Genomic DNA, 18,209 nt, shown 5'->3' on the forward strand with positions numbered 1-18,209 from the left:
CCATCATGATCAAGGATGAAGAGAGACTGTTTTTTTCTTTATTGGGAAAAATGTTTGAGCTCGGTTTTACCATTTTTTTATACTCATTTAAAAAAATCTTATTTTCCTATTGTTCAGGAAATTTTGATACTTTCCGTCCTTCTAAAAACATTTTCTTTTCTTGGACTCTGGTCTGCTGTGGGGTGTCAAATAACCCAAAAGCACAGGCTCACCGAGAGGAAAAGCTGAACTCTGCAAAGCGGGCGCCGTAGGACCTCCGGGAGGTGAGTGGGCGGAAACTACCTATCCCGGCGTGCCTGGCTCGCGAGCACAATGGAGCCCTGTCGTCATCCGGGTCACTGGGCTGTGCGTTCCGTGCGCGCCGCTGGATTCCGGCCTGGATCCCGCCCGGGGCGGAGGGCCCTGTAGGGCCGGGAAAACTGCGATTCCCGGCATGCCCTGCCACGGGTGCGCCTGCGTACGGGAGCTACCGCGCCGGGGAGCGGGTAGGTAGAAAGTGGAGTCTTAGTTCCATGGAAACCAGCCTGCCTGATGCCCGACAGAGCCACGGGCGGCAGAAGGACTGTGGGGTGAGGCTGCGGGGCGCTGGGAGATGCGGGGTCATCGGAGGCGAGTCGGTGGCTCAGATAAGGCCCCCGTCATCTCTCCCTGCCGCCCTCTCCCCTCGCTGGCGGAGTTTAGTCTCGCCCTCTTGACCTCAAGATCCTGGGGTTTATGGCACTTCTGCACTGGATTCGGTTAAAAACCGTTTAGGAGCGAGGTTTGCATTGACCTGGCTCCAGCGAGGGAAGGATAGCCACCAGAGAGGGTCTGCCGATAAACCTCAGTACAACTTTTCTTTACATGTTAAGTTGGCGTTATAGGTTCCTGGGAAAACCATTTCGACGTTAATTATTTCTTAGTTTTGCCACCTGTTATCTTCCTTCGCTTGCTTGTTAGCTACTAATTATGTTGGAACAACTTAATTTTTGCTCAACTATCCCCGTTTGCTACCCTCAATATCCCATGTACTGTCCGGCTCTGGAGATAGAAGCGGTTAAGAATCTGACCTTAGGTGAAGCTCGAGTTAATCAGACTTGAAAGTCTCACGGAGCGCCCAGGGCTAGGTCTTTGAATCTTTTCTGTTGTTATCCAGTCTCCACGGCTTTAAAAGCCATGTTGACCACTTCAAAATGTATATCCCTATTCCACCTGTCTCTGCTGACTCCATATCTACAAGTTCAGTCATGTATTGGGCATCTTTCCTGTTTTAAATTAAACATTTCTAAAACAACTCTTGATCTTTCCCCCAAAACTTGTTCTTCCTAATAGACTTTTTCATTGTCTCAATTAATGACAACACCCTCCTTCCAGTGCTTCCTTTCCCACCTAATCTATGAGCCAAACTTGTCTTGAAAATATGTCTGGGCACTGACCTCTTCTTACTTCTTACTGTTCCGTTGCTTAAGCACCCTGGTCCTAGCCCTCGGCATCTCCCCTGGATTATTGTAGTTGCTTTCCAGTGGGTTTTCCTACTCCCGTTGTCTTTCTGCCATCTTTCTGTTGTCTTGGCTACCATCTGGGCAGAGTGATCCAGTTAAAAGTTAAGCTAGATCCCAGCACTTCTCCATTCTAAAACCTCCAAGCGCTCTGAGAATAAAGGCAGACCTTTACAATAGCCTATAAATCACTGTGTAACACAGTCCCTCTCACCTCATCTCCCAGTATTCTGTCCTTCACTTTGTCCTCCCCAGTCAAACTAACCTTGCTGTTTGCAGACCCATCAGACATTCTGACTTAAGGTCTTTGCACTATATTCATTTTTTCTGGACTTTTCTGTCCCCAGATATCCACATTCATTCCTGCACCTCTGTCACAGGTCTTTCCTTAAATAACATCTCAGTGAGGCTTTCTTTGAGCACTTTATTTAAAATGGCAGTCTATACCACAGCCTCCATCCCATCTTCTTTCCAACTTTTTCATCATTGTACTTACCACAAATGAACAAACTAAACATTTAACTTATTTCTTCATATGGAATATAAGTTCCAGGAGAGCAAGGAGTTTGTCTGTCTAGATCATTGCTGTATTCCTTGGTGTCAAAACAGTTTCTGGTTCATGATGGGCATTCAGGAAATGTTTGTTGGACATATGAGTTAATGAAGACAATATTACTTACCAAATTATTTTTTAGTGATTGTGATAAGCAACACTGAGTCCCTGGCCTGTTTTTGGAACCAATAGCATATAGTTGTAGTTATTGCCACATAGAAGAGTGGAGCTCGTGTCTGCAAAAGCAAATGTTGCCTTTTCAGAATCACCTGACTTACTAGATATTGCTTATGACATTTGTCTTATTGAAGCCATGCTTTCAGTGAGGTAACCTGAGTTTTTTGAAAATACTTTCCCTAAACAAACTGTATTAATTTGATAATGACATATTTGTGAAAGTAATTGTGAATTAACTTTTTTTAAAATAAAAGCTTATATCTTAGTGTTTTTATTATTGTCGCTTTCAAACTTCAAGATTTTAGGATCAAGGCTGCATTCAATGATATTTACTCCTTTTCAGAAATAGCATAGCACAGATAGTTCAAGCTATATAGTCTCTTTGTTAGAATGTTAGCAGTTAAAGCTCTTTTGTTGTAAGAGAAGTTATGGCTTCTATCCCCTTATGTTAAAGAGTTGAAAGTCTATTATAACTTAATAACTTATAGAATTGCAAGTCTACTGAATATAACATCATAAAGTTCTGGCCACTGGCCTCCAGGTAGCCTGTGGATTGTGTATGAGGGCATGGTATCTCTGTTGCCTTTGCTTGGACCCACCCGATAAGGGAGGACAGGCAGGGGTAGGAGTATCTGCAGTGAAAGTGAGAGTCTCCGCTGACTCTAAACCTGAGCTCAATAGTTTCACTTGATCTCAAGTCCTTCCTTTACCCTTACTCTAACAGGCTCTCAGGGACTTCTTGGTGGATGTTAACGCTGTCTTTGCTGTTACTGCTAGGCCATCATTGGCTGCTTTGTTTCTGAGGATTCTCCTGACCTTAACATTGTTGGTTTCCCCATGTGGAGAGGGGATGGGAAGAATTTTAAACTAACCCTGAGACCTGTTTGTAATAAATCCTCCGACGGATAATTGGCTTGTTTAGTTTTTGAATCAACCTCTTAAATGACCTGAACCTCAGTGATAGACTAAGAGAATATTTTGGGGACAACGCCATATATTTCACACAAAAACTAGATCGCCTGCACACCATCAGTTGGTGGCCCAGGCATCTCGATCTCTCCTCCTTTAGGATGAGTTTTCTATAAACCTCCTGTCCCTCAGAGGCTGGGGGCCAAGTTTATTCTTCCTTTTTGTTTGAGAGTATTTTTTTCTTTCCAGAAGCCTGAGAAGCTCCAGTATAGTTCAGGTTCAGGTGGGTGTGAGCGATGATGCCAATCAAATTCTTACCTAAACGTATATAGACTTTTCTTTTCGCTAAGCAAATGAAGCAACTTGAGTTGTTTTTCATCTTGTTTTTTTGGCTGAATGCATGCACATCCTGTAAAGTAATGTAAGCATTTTGTACATACTATGGGTACCTTGAGGAAATAGCAGCAAAACTATGACATTTCAATAATTACATGAAAAAAATTTAAGTGGAAATCTACATCCTGCTAAAACTAGATGGGGAACTCATAATCCATTTTCTGTATTTTTTTTTTCCAAAAATGAACTTTTATATCTGTGTTAGTATTTTTGTCTGACTTCTTTTAAACAGACAATCCTTTTTATTATAACCAGCTCCCTGGGCATAACAAGTTGCCCCCAAAATTGACCTTCCCTCCCATCTCAGGCACCGCTTGTCATTTTCTTTAAGTCCTCCTCCTCCTCATTTGTCTACCAGCTATTACCTGGGACTACTGTGTATCCCAGGAATACTATTGTTGCAAGAAACAGGAAAAAATGACTAACGAAAGTTTATATTTCTCACATAAGCAAAGTTCGGAGGTTACTACTTTTAAATGTCAGGTTAATCTGAGTTACTGTGGCCTTTTGCATGTTCTAAGATGCTGGTGATCCCTGGCTTTGTTTATATTTAACAGCGAGGCACTGCATGGCTGACTTTTCTGAGAGCCTTCAGAGCTCTGGGCTTCACACAGGAGGAGGGAAGGACTGGTGCCATCATTTCTGTTCTTTTTATCAGGAAAAAACATCTTCCCAGAAGCTTCTTGAAAACTGCCTAAAGCCTCACTGGCCAAAACATGTCACCTGGATGTGCCAGCTATAAGGGAGGGTGAAGATGTGAACTTTTCAACTTCTTTTGGAGAGAGAGGACAAAGGAGCCAGCTGTCTATCACAAACCAGATTAAACACCCTTTTCTTACTTTATCTCACAACCCTTTGTCTGGTTTATTTCTATGTTGGCAGTAGCCAGACAGCAGGTGAAAGAACATGGAATGGAGGGTAAATCCATGTTGTGTTTTTCATTGCTACTCCTCCATTTTCTCCCCACCCTCTACTATTGGTGGTTCCCCCAACCCTGGCCCTCGTTTCATGGCAGTAGAACCAGTCCTGGGGTTTGTCTTGTGGTTCTTCTATTACCTGAGGACCACTGTCCTTGCTCATGTGGTGACCCGAGCAGGAATCTCGAAATATGGCTTTTTCCCAGAAATGTAGATAAATCTCACTTCCTATCTTTGTGTATCCAGAGACTCCACTGATACCTGCCTGTACTTTTGTCTTTCCTTTTAAGAATGCATTGAAAACATAAAAGTTTCTTTATGCCATATCCTTAAGCTGATTCTTAACAGAGAATCTGTTAAAGAATTCAGAAAGGTTATGTGTGTGAGAAACGCATTATGTTTTATCAGTTCAGTTCAGTCGCTCAGTCATGTCCGACTCTTTGCGACCCCATGAATCGCAGCACACCAGGCCTCCCTGTCCATCACCAACTCCCGGAGTTCACTCAGACTCACATCCATCAAGTCAGTGATGCCATCCAGCCATCTCATCCTCTGTCGTCCCCTTCTCCTCCTGCCCCCAATCCCTCCCAGCATGAGTCTTTTCCAATGAGTCAACTCTTCTCATGAGGTGGCCAAAGTACTGGAGTTTCAGCTTTAGCATCATTCCTTCCAAAGAAATCCCAGGTCTGATCTCCTTCAGAATGGACTGGTTGGATCTCCTTGCAGTCCAAGGGACTCTCAAGAGTCTTCTCCAACACCACAGTTCAAAAGCATCAATCCTTCGGCGCTCAGCCGTCTTCACAGTCCAACTCTCACATCCATACATGACCACTGGAAAAACCATAGCCTTGACTAGATGGACCTTAGTCGGCAAAGTAGTGTCTCTGCTTTTGAATATACTATCTAGGTTGGTCATAACTTTTCTTCCAAGGAGTAAGCGTCTTTTAATTTCATGGCTGCAATCACCATCTGCAGTGATTTGGGAGCCCCCAAAAATAAAGTCAGACATTGTTTCCACTGTTTCCCCATCTATTTCCCATGAAGTGATGGGACCGGATGGCATGATCTTTGTTTTCTGAATGTTGAGCTTTAAGCCAACTTTTTCACTCTCCTCTTTCATTTTCATCAAGAGGCTTTTTAGTTCCTCTTCACTTTCTGCCATAAGGGTGGTGTCATCTGCATATCTGAGGTTATTGATATTTCTCTCGGCAATCTTGATTCCAGCTTGTGCTTCTTCCAGCCCAGAGTTTCTCATGATGTACTCTGCATAGAAGTTAAATAAGCAGGGTGACAATATACAGCCTTGACGTACTCCTTTTCCTATTTGGAACCAGTCTGTTGTTCCATGTCCAGTTCTAACTGTTGCTTCCTGACCTGCATACAGATTTCTCAAGAGGCAGGTCAGGTGGTCTGGTATTCCCATCTCTTTCAGAATTTTCCACAGTTTCTTGTGATCCACACAGTCAAAGGCTTTGGCATAGTCAATAAAGCAGAAATAGATGTTTTTCTGGAACTCTCTTGCTTTTCCCATGATCCAGCTGATGTTGGCAATTTCATCTGTGGTTCCTGTGCCTTTTCTAAAACCAGCTTGAACATCAGGAAGTTCATGGTCCACGTATTGCTTGTGTTTTATAGAGGAGCACAAAGGAGTGAAATCTTGATCAGAAGCATAAAATGAGACTAAAAAGAAAATTTGTACACTTTGACCTTCATCATTCCATTTCCCATAGCCCCTGGCAACCACCATTCTATTCTGTTTCTATGAAATTGGATTTTTTTTTTTTCCATTGGTTTGGTGTTTAGATTCCATATATGAGTGATATCACATACTTTTCTTTTCCTCTGTCCAGCTTAGTTCACTTAGCACATGCCCTCCAGATTCATCCTTCGAATGGCAGGATGGCCTTTCATGTGGCTGAATAACATTATAAATTGCATCTTTATTCATCTACTGAAGGACATCTAGGTTGTTTCCATATCTTGGCTGTTCTAAATACTGGTACAGTGAACATGGAAATGCAGATACTTCTTAAGATACTAACTTTATTTCCTTCAGATATTTACCCAAGAGTGGGATTGCTGGATCTTCTGGTAGTTCATTTTTAATTTTTTGAGGAATTTCCGTACCATTTTCCATTATGTCTGTACCAGTTTACAGTCCCACCAACAGTGCATAAAATTCCCTTTTCTTCACATCTGTGCCAATGTTTGTTGTCTTTTGTTTTTTAAAAAAATAGGGAGGGTGGGTTCAGGATTGGGAACTCATGTACACCTGTGGTGGATTCATGTCAATGTATGGAAAACCAATACAGTATTGTAAAGTAAAATATATATATATAAAAATAAAAACTAAAATTAAAAAAATAAAAATCAAAAAAAAAATAGCCATTCTAACAGATGTGAGCTGCTATCTTGTGGTTTTGTTTCTCTGATGATTAGTGATGATAAGCATCATTTCATGTACCTGTTCGCCACCTGTAAACCTTCAATAGAAAAGTGTCTTTTCAGATCCTCTGCCCATTTTTTAATTGTATTGTTTCTTGGCTACTCCACTATATGTGTTCTTTATATACTTCGGATATTAGCCCTTTAATATGGTTTGCAAATATTTTGTCCCATTCTGTAAGTTCAGTTCAGTCGCTCGGTCATGTCTGACTCTTTGCGACCCCATGAATCGCAGCACACCAGGCCTCCCTGTCCATCACCAACTCCCGGAGTTCACTCAGACTTACGTCCATCGAGTCAGTGACGCCATCCAGCCATCTCATCCTCTGTCGTCCCCTTCTCCTCCTGCCCCCAATCCCTCCCAGCATCAGAGTCTTTTCCAATGAGTCAACTCTTCGCATGAGGTGGCCAAAGTACTGGAGTTTCAGCTTTAGCATCATTCCTTCCAAAGCCTTTTCAAATAAGAGGATCTAGTGTATAACATGGTGGGGAGAAGGCGATGGCACCCCACTCCAGTACTCTTGCCTGGAGAATCCCATGGACAGAGGAGCCGGGTAGGCTGCAGTCCATGGGGTCGCTAAGAGTCAGACCCGACTTCCCCTTTCACTTTTCACTTTCATGCATTGGAGAAGGAAGTGGCAACCCCCTCCAGTGTCCTTGCCTGGAGAATCCCAGGGATGGTGGAGCCTGGTGGGGTGCCGTCTATGGGGTCTTACAGAGTCGGACATTACTGAAGTTACTTAGCAGCAGCAGTGTATAACGTGGTGACTGTAGAAATGAGATTGTATATTTGACAGTTACTGTGAGAAGGTCTTTAAGCATTCTTGCTTAAACAAAAGTTAGCTACATTAACTATACAAGGTTGTTAATTTTGTGGATGTAATTATTTTGATTTTGGTAAACATTCTGGAAAGTATATGTATGTCAAATCACATATACACTTTATATATATTCAATTTTATATTTGTTAGCAATGATTTGAGCAAATACCAGGCGATAATGAAGGACAGAGGAGCCTGGCATGCTTCAGTCCATGGGAATCACAGAGTTGGACATGCGTTAGCAACTGAACAATAACGTTCCTCAATAAAGTTTTTTCCTTTTATTTAAGTAAAAAGAAATAGAAAAGCCATTCTCTGGGACCTGTAGGGGAAAGATAGAAGGTAATTGAAGAGCTATTCCATGATGAGAAAATGTCTTCAATGGCTATAGCAATATTACGTTGGCAAGAAGCTCAGCCTTGCCACAGTGCTCCCCCACCCCTGCCATGGTTCTTAAATCCTGCCATCAATTTTAAGACTTACTTAATTCCTTCATTGGTTCCTGGGGACCATCTTCAGTGACTTGAACCTGAGGTAGTCCCCACTTCCATTGCCTGGGAGGTAAGGAGAAGAGAGAGTAGTTACACACCAAGTTGGGGAGAAAGATGTGTTAATAATATCCCAAGTGGGGCCTTTGTGAGCACATTCTCATAGGTACAGTATTGCTAGTGATGGTTAAGGTTTACAGTTTGTTTAGTGTGGAAATGTCTGTACAGGATGGAGTTACAGGAAAATGTTCTTAAAGTTTCCATCACTGATCTTGTCATTGAACTTTGGAAATGTGATTCAGTGGTAAGAATGCTTTTAAGCTAATTCTACTTCTGTAATTAATACGTGAAAGAGTAGTGTCGCTACTCCCAGTTACTCTTGTGTGTTCCTGAGGGAGGAGTCTGGTAATTTGATGTCAGTAGCTGTAGAAGGAAATGGCAACCCACTCCACTGTTCTTGCCTGGAGAATCCCAGGGACGGGGGAGTCTGGTGGGCTGCCATCTATGGGGTCACATAGAGTCAGACACGACTGAAGCAACTTAGCAGCAGCAGCAGCTGTAGAAGAGTCTTTGCTATGAAGTTTGCAAGTTATTTTTAAAAGTCACTGCTTCAAGGTATTTGATGAATCTATTTTATGGCAACTGCTCAGAGGTCCAAGTACTGCAGAATTGTTTTTATCAGAAAGTTTGGGTGACAACATGTTAAAATGAAAATGGCTGGTAATGAAAGAGGTAATAACTCCCTCAGCCAAGTTATAGATCCTAATGTATGTCTAATAGTAGCAGACAGGATAGACTGTGATCAGTAGCGAACTACCCAACAATCTGTGGATTATAACAACATAAGTTTATTGCTCACTCACACTGTGTGTCATGGATGGGCCACGGCTCTGCTCACGTCATCTTTACTCTGGGATCTTAGCCTATGGAGAAGACCCTATCTGGGATGTTGCTCATCTTACAGAGAAGGGAAAAGAAAGAGCTGATGAATGACAAGTTGGCTCTTAAAGTTTCTCTGTGTCTGTTCAGTTGCTTCAGTCGTGTTTGACCTTTGTAACTCCATGGACCATAGCTCACCAGGCTCCTCTGTCTATGGGATTTTCCAGACAAGAGTACTAGAGTGGCTTGCCATGCCCTTCTCCAGGGATCTTATTGACCCAGGGATCTTCCTGACCCAGGGATCAAACCCTCATCTCCTGTGCATCTTCTGCATTGCAAGTGGATTCTTTATCACTGAGCCACCTGGGGAAGCTCCTTAAAGCTTCTGCCCACATTTAATTGACCAAAGCAGGACACATGGCCATTTCCAAGCTAAACAGGGCAGGGATGTATAATCCTCCACAGAAAGCGGCAGTTGCTATCTTGAACAATAATATAATCAACTACACTAATATTGTAACTTTATTCTCAGGTGCATATGGAAACTACAATGTCCAGACCAGTCCTCTCTCCAACCCGCATCAATGCTACAGCTTCTGAAACATTCACAGTGCTTCAGCAAAGGATGAGAATAGTTGAAGAACAGACCAGTTCTCTGAGGGATGACCTAATAATGTTGGACTTTGGTGACAAAAGGTAGCAAATGAAAAATGAACACTGTAGGTTGAGTTTTGCTTCACTGGTTACAATAAAGAGTCACAGTATGGATGGTTTGGCAGTTGAAATAAGTATTTAGAAAATAATTGAGAAATATCCATTTTGAATAGAATATTAATTAGAAAATATTTGCAAGATAAAGGGTTGTCTGCCTATAATAGAACTACTACCACTTGTAAACAGGTATTCAAAGTGTTATATTCAATACTTGATTAAAAACAAATGTAATTATTTACATAATTAGAAAATTTGATCCTTTTTGTAAAAATAGACTTTTATATTAGTTAAGGTTAACATCTCACTTGATTCATGCCATTAATATGATCTGTATTTTCTTTCTCCAGATTTATTGTAAATTAAGAGAGAGGTTTTAAGTCTTAAAAAAAAATTCATAGTTTAGAATGCTGTTGCTGCTAAGTCACTTCAGTCATGTCTGACTCTGTGCGACCCCATAGATGGCAGCCCACCAGGCTCCCCCGTCCCTGGGATTCTCCAGGCAAGAACACTGGAGTGGGTTGCCCTTTCCTTCTCCAGTGCATATGAGTGAAAAGTGAAAGTGAAGTCACTCAGTCGTGTCCAACTCTTAGCGACCCCATGGACTGCAGCCTACCAGGCTCCTCTGTCCATGGGATTTTCCAGGCAAGAGTACTGGAGTGGGGTGCCGTTGCCTTCTCTGAGTTTAGAATGAAGTACTCAAAAAAAGAATTGTGTTTTTCCTTTGTGCTATAGAAGAAGTTATTCCCATTAAAAGTTAGATTGTTAAAGGCCTGAAGAATATGGGTGCTTACACAGCCAATATTGAATTTACTGGTGTGATTTTCTTTAAAATTACCAGAGAGATGATATGGGGTGGGAGGTGGGAGGGGGGTTCATGTTTGGGAACTCATGTACACCCATGGTGGATTCATGTCAATGTATGGCAGAACCAATACAGTATTGTAAAGTAAAATAAAGTTAAAAAATTTAAAAAAAATTACATATATATATTTTCCTGAATGTCTCTTATAAAGATCAAAAATTAGTATGATTGGTGTTATAGCACCTATAGAGTAAATAACTGTTCAGCATTTAAAAGATTAAAATTGTACCAATGTTGAGTATGTCAGAACAAAATTGAAATTTTTATTATGTCTTTGTTTAAAAATTTTCTAAGAAGGATGTGAGTATATTGCCTCCATGCTAACTAATTCTTAATTTTCTATTATAGAATTAGCATTTAGCATGTTTTATGTATCACTTGTTTTTACATACAAAGCAAGTTTACGAAAAATTCAGATTAAAATAACCATTAAAATGTCAGTAACTTTTACCCATCCCACACTGGTCTCATTCTCTTTACCTAGCTGTTGTCATTTAGTTGCTAAGTCATGTCTGATTCTTTGTGACCCCATGAACTCTAGCCCACCAGGCTCCTCTGTCCATGGGATTTACCTAATAGTTCTTGCTATAGTTAAATTTGCAGAGGCTATCAGAGGCTATTTGTTAACTAAAGAACTTACTGTTTATTCTCAGTAGAAATGCAACATTGACTCAATGGTTTCAGTTTCACTTCAATCACTCAGTCATGTCCAACTCTTTACGACCCCATGGACTGTAGCACACCAGGCCTCCCAGTCCATCACCAACACCCAGAGTTTATTCAGCCTCATGTCCACTGAGTTGGTGATGCCATCCAACCATCTCAACCTCTGTTGTCCCCTTGTCCTCCCGCCTTCAATCTTTCCCCAGCATCAGGGTCTTTTCAAATGAGTCAGCTCTTCACATCAGGTGGCCAAATTATTGGAGTTTCAGCTTCAACATGAGTCCTTCCAGTGAACATTCAGGACTGATTTCCTTTAGGATGGACTGGTTGGATCTCCTTGCAGTCCAAGGTACTCTCAAGAGTCTTCTCCAACACCACAGTTCAAAAGCATCAATTCTTCCATGCTCAGCTTTCTTTATAGTTTAACTCTCATGTCCGTATGTGACTACTGGGAAAACCATAACCTTGACTAGATGGACCTTTGTTGGCAAAGTAATATCTCTGCTTTTCAATATGCTGTCTAGGTTGGTCATAAGTTTTCTTCCAAGGAGCAAGCATCTTTTAATTTCATGGCTGCAGTCACCATCTGCAGTGATTTTGGAGCCACAAAAAATAAAGTCTGTCATTGTTTCCACTGTTTCCCCATCTATTTCCCGTGAAGTCATGGGACTGGATGCCATGATCTTCATTTTCTGAATGTTGAGCCTTAACCCAACTTTTTTACTCTCCTCTTTCACTTTCTCCAAGAGGCTCTTTTCTTCACTTTCTGCCATAAGGGTGGTATCATCTGCATATCTGAGGTTATTGATATTTCTCTTGGCAATCTTGATTCCAGCTTATGCTTCATCCAGCCCAGCGTTTCTCATGATGTACTCTGCATAGAAGTTAAATAAGCAGGGTGACAATATACAGCCTTGACCTACTCCTTTTCCTATTTGGAACCAGTCTGTTGTTCCATGTCCAGTTCTAACTCCATGGTTGGGATTACTTTATAATATTGTTACATTGGCATCTTTGTCCAGGGGCCAGTTGGAAACTCCAGAATGTTTAGAACAACCTGTGAGCCAGAACATCACTAGACCTGTCCAGAATGAGATAATTTGTTCAGGAAAAACAAATATTTTGTGGAAGAACTGTGAGTTCCTGGTCAATCGAATGTGCCGTCTGGAAAGTCTCATCCAGTCCTTGAAGATGAACATCTTCCGTCTGCAAACTGAAAAGGATTTGAACCCACAGAAAACAGGTACAGAGAGAAGAGAATCACCAGAAATTTGGTCCTGTGTGGGTGCTTGATGAGTTTGTGATTCTTTTCCTCACCTTCTTTAAGCTGCTTGATGACCCTTCTGTCCTGTCTGGTAGATTTTCTGAAGGAAAGACTGAATACAATACAGGAGGAGCATTCCAAGGACCTCAAGCTGTTGCAACTGGAAGTGATGAATTTGCGCCAGCAACTGCGAGATGTAAAAGAGGAGGAAGACAAAGCACAAGATGAGGTGCAGAGGTTGACTGCGACTCTGGAGATTGCCTCTGAGACAAAGGTTTGTGTCCAAAGTTCTGGATGACAAATTCACCATTATGTGTTAGCTGGAGGAGGCAACAGACCCAAAAAACTGTCTTTTAAGAATAGGTGATGTTGATGTGAGAATTCTTGACATTTGAAATTTATCTCCATCGATAGTGTAAAGCATTGTGTGCTATTAGTAACTGAATATTTATAGATCTCTTCTATATGACTTTTGAGGACCCAGAGGTGTAAGGGAGTCTGCGTTCTTCAAAAGCTTATATGCTTACTGGGAGAACAAGGCATAACAGGAAACTAAAGAGAAAAGATAAGAGTATAAGAAATAATATTAAAGGACAAATGTAAGCCAATATTGCCAGCTAAGTGTTTTATGTTCAGGCAGATTTAAGAAGATGTACATGTCTTGTCTAGAACAGATTAGGCTAGACTTCAAAGAAGAGACAGGACCTGAGCTGAACCTTTAGAAGGTAAAGCGGAGAGGTGTGGACATTTCAAAGAGCGCTCACAGAGGCAGCAAAAAATAAAGACTAAGGAAAGAAAGTTGTCTTCCCTCCATAGGCCAGGCAGTATAACAGAGATTGTTTTGTTTAAAACATGTTACTTTGCTTAATCTCTGCAAAACCTCAAGGTTAGGGTATTGTCCTTATTTTAGTGATGAGAGGACTGGGGCCCAGAGAGAGGTCACTTCTCTGAGATCACACTTCCCTGTATTCTTCCTGTAGCTCAGATTTGGGAACCTGCATCTTTCTACTGGATGCAGTTAGGGGGAGATGCATAGGCTAGCCTGACCAGAGTGAAGATTTGTTTGTGTGAGGTAAATTGGAAATCAGCTAGGGCTAACTTTGTGAAGGATCTCAAAATCAAGGGTAATCAAGTAGTTGGGCTTGGTCTTTGAGGGAGTGACTAAGATTTTTGATAAGAAAGTGAAGTCGTGTCCGACTCTTTGTGACCCCATTGACTATAGCCTACCACACTCCTCCGTCCATGGGATTTTCCAGGCAAGAGTAGTGGAGTGGGTTGCCATTTCCTTCTCCAGAGATAAGAAAGTGACATAATGAAAATAAAACTAATCCAGAAATAGTATAGGACAGCAGTCCCCACCCTTCTGGGTGCTAGGGAATGGTTTCCTGGAAGACAGTTTTTCCATGGGGATGGTTTCAGGATGATTCAAGCACACTGATTGTGCTACTGATCATCTGTATTTGCAGCTGCTCTCCATTGTTAGCACCACCGCCTCAGCTCCACCTCAGATCATCAGGCATTAGGTTCTCCTAAGAAGCACGCAGCCTAGATCCCTCACATGTGCAGTTCATGGTAGGGTTCATGCTTCTCTGAGAATCTCATGCTGCCGCTGATCTGACGGGACACAAAGCTCAGGCAGTAAGGTGAGTGATGGGGAGCGGCTATAGACACAGTGGAAGCTTCCCTCCCTTACCCAATGCTCACCTCCTGCTGTGCAGCCCAGTTTCTAACACCCCACAGGCCAGTACTGGTCCATGGCCCCAGGGGTTGGGGGTCCCTGGTATAGAGTATCAATTATAGGAAGAGAGACTGGAGACAGGAAAACCGGTTAGGAATCCATTGCATTATTTGAGGCATAGACCTTATTAGGTCTGAACTACAGTTGTGGCATGTTGAAAAGAAAGGTATGCTGGAATATGGTATTGGGCAGGGGCTCAAGGTAGGGAAGAAGGCATAGATGACTCTATAAGTGTAGCTATATCAGGAACATTCTCTTATGTGAAGTGCTTTATTCATCTGAGGTTTTACATCTTATGAAAGAATGACTAGTGAAAGCTATGTTTTTCATCCTCAACTCCTAAGCATATTTGAGGCTAGAAGAAATGATGTTTGTTATTTTAGTCTCTAAGTAGTATCTGACTTTTTGTGACCCCCATGGACTGTATGCTGCCAGGCTTCTCTGTCTGTGGGATTTCCCAGACAAGAATGCTGGAGTGCGTTACCATTTCCTTCTCCAGGGGATCTTCCTGACCCAGGGATCAAACCCATGTCTCCTGCCTTGGCAGGCAGATTCTTTACCTTTGAGCCACCAGGGAAGCCCTAGAAGAAATAGAGTACTTAAAAAAAAAAAACAAAACAGGAATACATCCCATAAGAAAAATATCTAGCATTACCAGGTTTTCCTCTGATGATTGAATTTTACACAGGAGGTACCTGTGACTAATCATTTTTTAATGATCTAAAAGGGAAAATGATAGAAGTCATGAATCACAGTAATAAAATAACTTTAAATATCTCATTGTAATAATTTCTTTAGATTCATATTAAGAAGTATTTATAACTGTAGTCAGAATAGCTTTTATGGATTTCCCCCAAAAGTCTAGATTTGATATACCTATGGACAGTTTTGGAGAAGGCAATGGCACCCCACTCCAGTATTCTTGCCAGGAAAATCCCATGGATGGAGAGGCCTGGTAGGCTGCAGTCCATGGGATCGCGAAAAGTTGGACACAACTGAGCAACTTCACTTTCACTTTTCACTTTCATGCATTGGAGAAGGAAATGGAAACCCACTCCAGTGTTCTTGCCTGGAGAATCCCAGGGACGGCGGAGCCTGGTGGGCTGCCGTTTCTGGGGTCGCACAGAGTTGGACATGACTGAAGTGACTTAGCAGCAGCAGCAGCAGCAGCAGCATGGACAGTTTATTCCTGTCAGATTTTAGAACCTTTTCTACTTCTATTTTTAGAAGAATGCAGCTATTATTGAAGAGGAACTGAAGACCACAAAACGTAAAATGAACCTTAAAATTCAAGAGGTAAGGTAAAAAGGATGCTGAGGGGGTGGAGGGGGCATTGGAATTGTAGAGGGGGAAGTGAAGAAAGTGAATAGAGTGAGAAGAAACCACTGAAGAAGAAAATGTGACTATCAGGAAGATTTTTAAAATATGCTGCTTGAAGTTACACCTGCGTTTATATGACATTAAGACTTCCTTTTACCTCAATAATGCCATAAAACCTGAAATAAGAAATAAGGGCTCTCTGAGTCAGGAGGGAACAGTAACCGTGGAACTCATGCAGTTGCCCATCCACTAGAGTTAGTGGGCCCCTTCACACAAGGACCTTTCACATTAACTGAACGTTTAAAATAAAAAGCTTTTAATAAGTCTGCTCATCTAATTTTACCTTATAACTTTCAGCCTCTATTTAAGTAGATAACAGATTGGAATTATGAAGTAGGTGGCTACTAAAAGTTGTTGGACTAAAACTTTGCAGCTGAAAACAGTGGAAAGAGTCAGAATTACTAACTCAATATACCCTGACAGTGTCCTAAAAACCTCAGTATTCCCTGACAGAATAATTGACATTAGTCCAAATCAAAAGGATCAAATTATATTTAAAATATTCTGTTCTACAAAATAGAAATAGATATAGTATTTTAAAAATTATAAATTTTAGTGTGCTTAAGGTGGTAAGTGTAGCTATATCTGGAACATTCTTTTATGTGAAGTGCTTTATTTATCAGTAATTGCTGACAAAAGCATTATTGTTCATTGCTGGAATATATTGTTTCACATTAAAAAAATACTTTGGATATTTTAATAGACTTTTTTGAGCTGTTTTAAGTTTTTAGAAAAATTGCACATAGGCAGAGTTCCCATATACCCTTTCTCCCCACCCCCCGAGTTTCTGTTATTATTAACATTTTGTATTAGTCTGGTGCCTTTGATTTGTTATATTTGGTTATGAACCAGAATTGATGCATTATTACTCAGTCCACAGTTTAGATTGTTTCATTTTTTAATTTATTACAGTATACAAAAGAGCTCCACTTCACTGCCCTAAAAATACCCTCTGCTTTACACACTCATCACCACCACCCCCTTTTTCCCAAGCACCTGGCAACCACTAATCTTTTCACTGTCTCTGTAGTTGGAATCATACAATATGTTGCCTTTTTGGACTGCCTTCTTTCACTTATTTAGCATATGTATTTAAATTCTCCATATCTTTTCATCGTTTGATAGATCATTTATTTTTATCACTGAAGAATAATCAATTGTCTGGATGTACCAAAGTTTATCCATTCAGCTACTGAAGGATGTCTTGGTTCCTTCCAAGTTTAGCAGTCATGAGTAAAACTACTATAAACATTCATGTGCGGGTCTTTTTGTCTTTTGGACATGTTGTTAACTCGTTTGGATAAATACCTAGGAGCATGATTGATGGATCATATGGTAAGCTTGTGTTTAGGTATCTAAAAAACTGCCAACCTGCCCTGCAATGACTGTACCATGTTGCACTTCCACCAGCAATGAATGAGAGTTCCTATTGTCCCACATCCTCACCAGTGTTTTGAGTTTTTACCATCCTAATAGGTGTATTATAGTGGTATTTTGTTTTAATTTTCAGTTCCCTGATGATGTGATATTTAGCATCTTTCATATGTTAATTTGCCATCTGTTTATCTTATTTGGTGAGGTATCTTAGACCATTTCCCCATTTTGCAGCTGGGCCTTTTTTTTTTGTTTGTTTAATCTCATTGTTGAGTCTTAGGAGTTCCTTTTATATTTTGGATAACAGTCTTTTATCCATATGTGTTTTACAAATATTTTTCTCCCAATCCATAGTTTGTCTTTTCTCTTAACAGTGTCTTTTGCAGAGCAGAAGCTTTTCATTTTAATAAAGTTCAACTTACCACTTTTTTCATGGATTATACTTTTGGTAATTATATCTAAAATATTGCTTTAAACCCATAGTCACCTAGATTTTTCTGCAGTTTTTTCTTTTAGAAGTTGTATAGCTTTGCATTTTACATTTAGGTTTTGAATTGCTAACTTTGTGAAAGGTATAAGGTCTGTATCTAGATTCTTTGTATGAGTTTGTGTTTGTCCAGTGGATCCAACACCAATTTGTTGAAAAAACTATCCTTTCTCCACTGGATTGCCACTTAGTGTTGTTTTTTATTGGTAAAGTCTTAATTCTTGGTGCTGTGGTAAAATCTTAATTTTCGTTATACTTGTTGAGGACCTGAAGAAGGACTGTATGAGTCAAACATGAACGTCTTGAGGGTATGTGGAGCAAGGAAGGTGTATTCTGCTGGGGCTACCACACACTGCCACACACTAGGCTTGAACAACGGAAGTTTCTGTCTCACTGTTCTGGAGGCAACAAGTCCAGGATGAAGATATCAGCAGGCTGGTTCTCTCTTGAGTCCTTTCTCCCTGGCTTGCAGACGGCTGCCTTTTTCTCTGTGTCCTCACATGGTCTTTTTTCTGTGCACACATCCCTGGTGTCTCTGTGTACAGATTTCCTCTTATAAGGACACCAGTCACGTTGGATTAGGGCCCACCGCAGTGACCTCAGTACTGAAATGACCCTTTAAAGGCTTTATCTCCATTTATGGTCATATTTTGAGATACTGGGG

At 41.0% G+C, this 18,209-nt stretch overlaps 1 protein-coding gene across 7 annotated transcripts in view; it reads left to right on the forward strand.

Moving 5' to 3' along the window:
- The first annotated feature begins 440 nt into the window (after positions 1-440).
- Positions 441-18,209, forward strand: part of CCDC150 (coiled-coil domain containing 150) — a 99,035-nt gene continuing 81,266 nt past the window's right edge. For 6 of the 7 annotated variants that reach the window (XM_042244015.2, XM_042244019.2, XM_042244017.1 and 3 more), the window contains exons 1-5: positions 441-485; positions 9,596-9,759; positions 12,325-12,545; positions 12,662-12,840; positions 15,532-15,600. In XM_042244015.2, the coding sequence (XP_042099949.1) occupies positions 9,602-9,759; positions 12,325-12,545; positions 12,662-12,840; positions 15,532-15,600 (627 nt within the window). In that variant the 5' untranslated portion in view covers positions 441-485; positions 9,596-9,601. Of the gene's footprint in view, positions 486-9,594; positions 9,783-12,324; positions 12,546-12,661; positions 12,841-15,531; positions 15,601-18,209 lie in introns of those variants that run through there. The other variant, XM_042244020.2, reaches the window with a different exon arrangement.

The sequence above is a fragment of the Ovis aries genome, chromosome 2, assembly GCF_016772045.2.
Source record: "Ovis aries strain OAR_USU_Benz2616 breed Rambouillet chromosome 2, ARS-UI_Ramb_v3.0, whole genome shotgun sequence".
Lineage (NCBI taxonomy): Eukaryota > Metazoa > Chordata > Mammalia > Artiodactyla > Bovidae > Ovis > Ovis aries.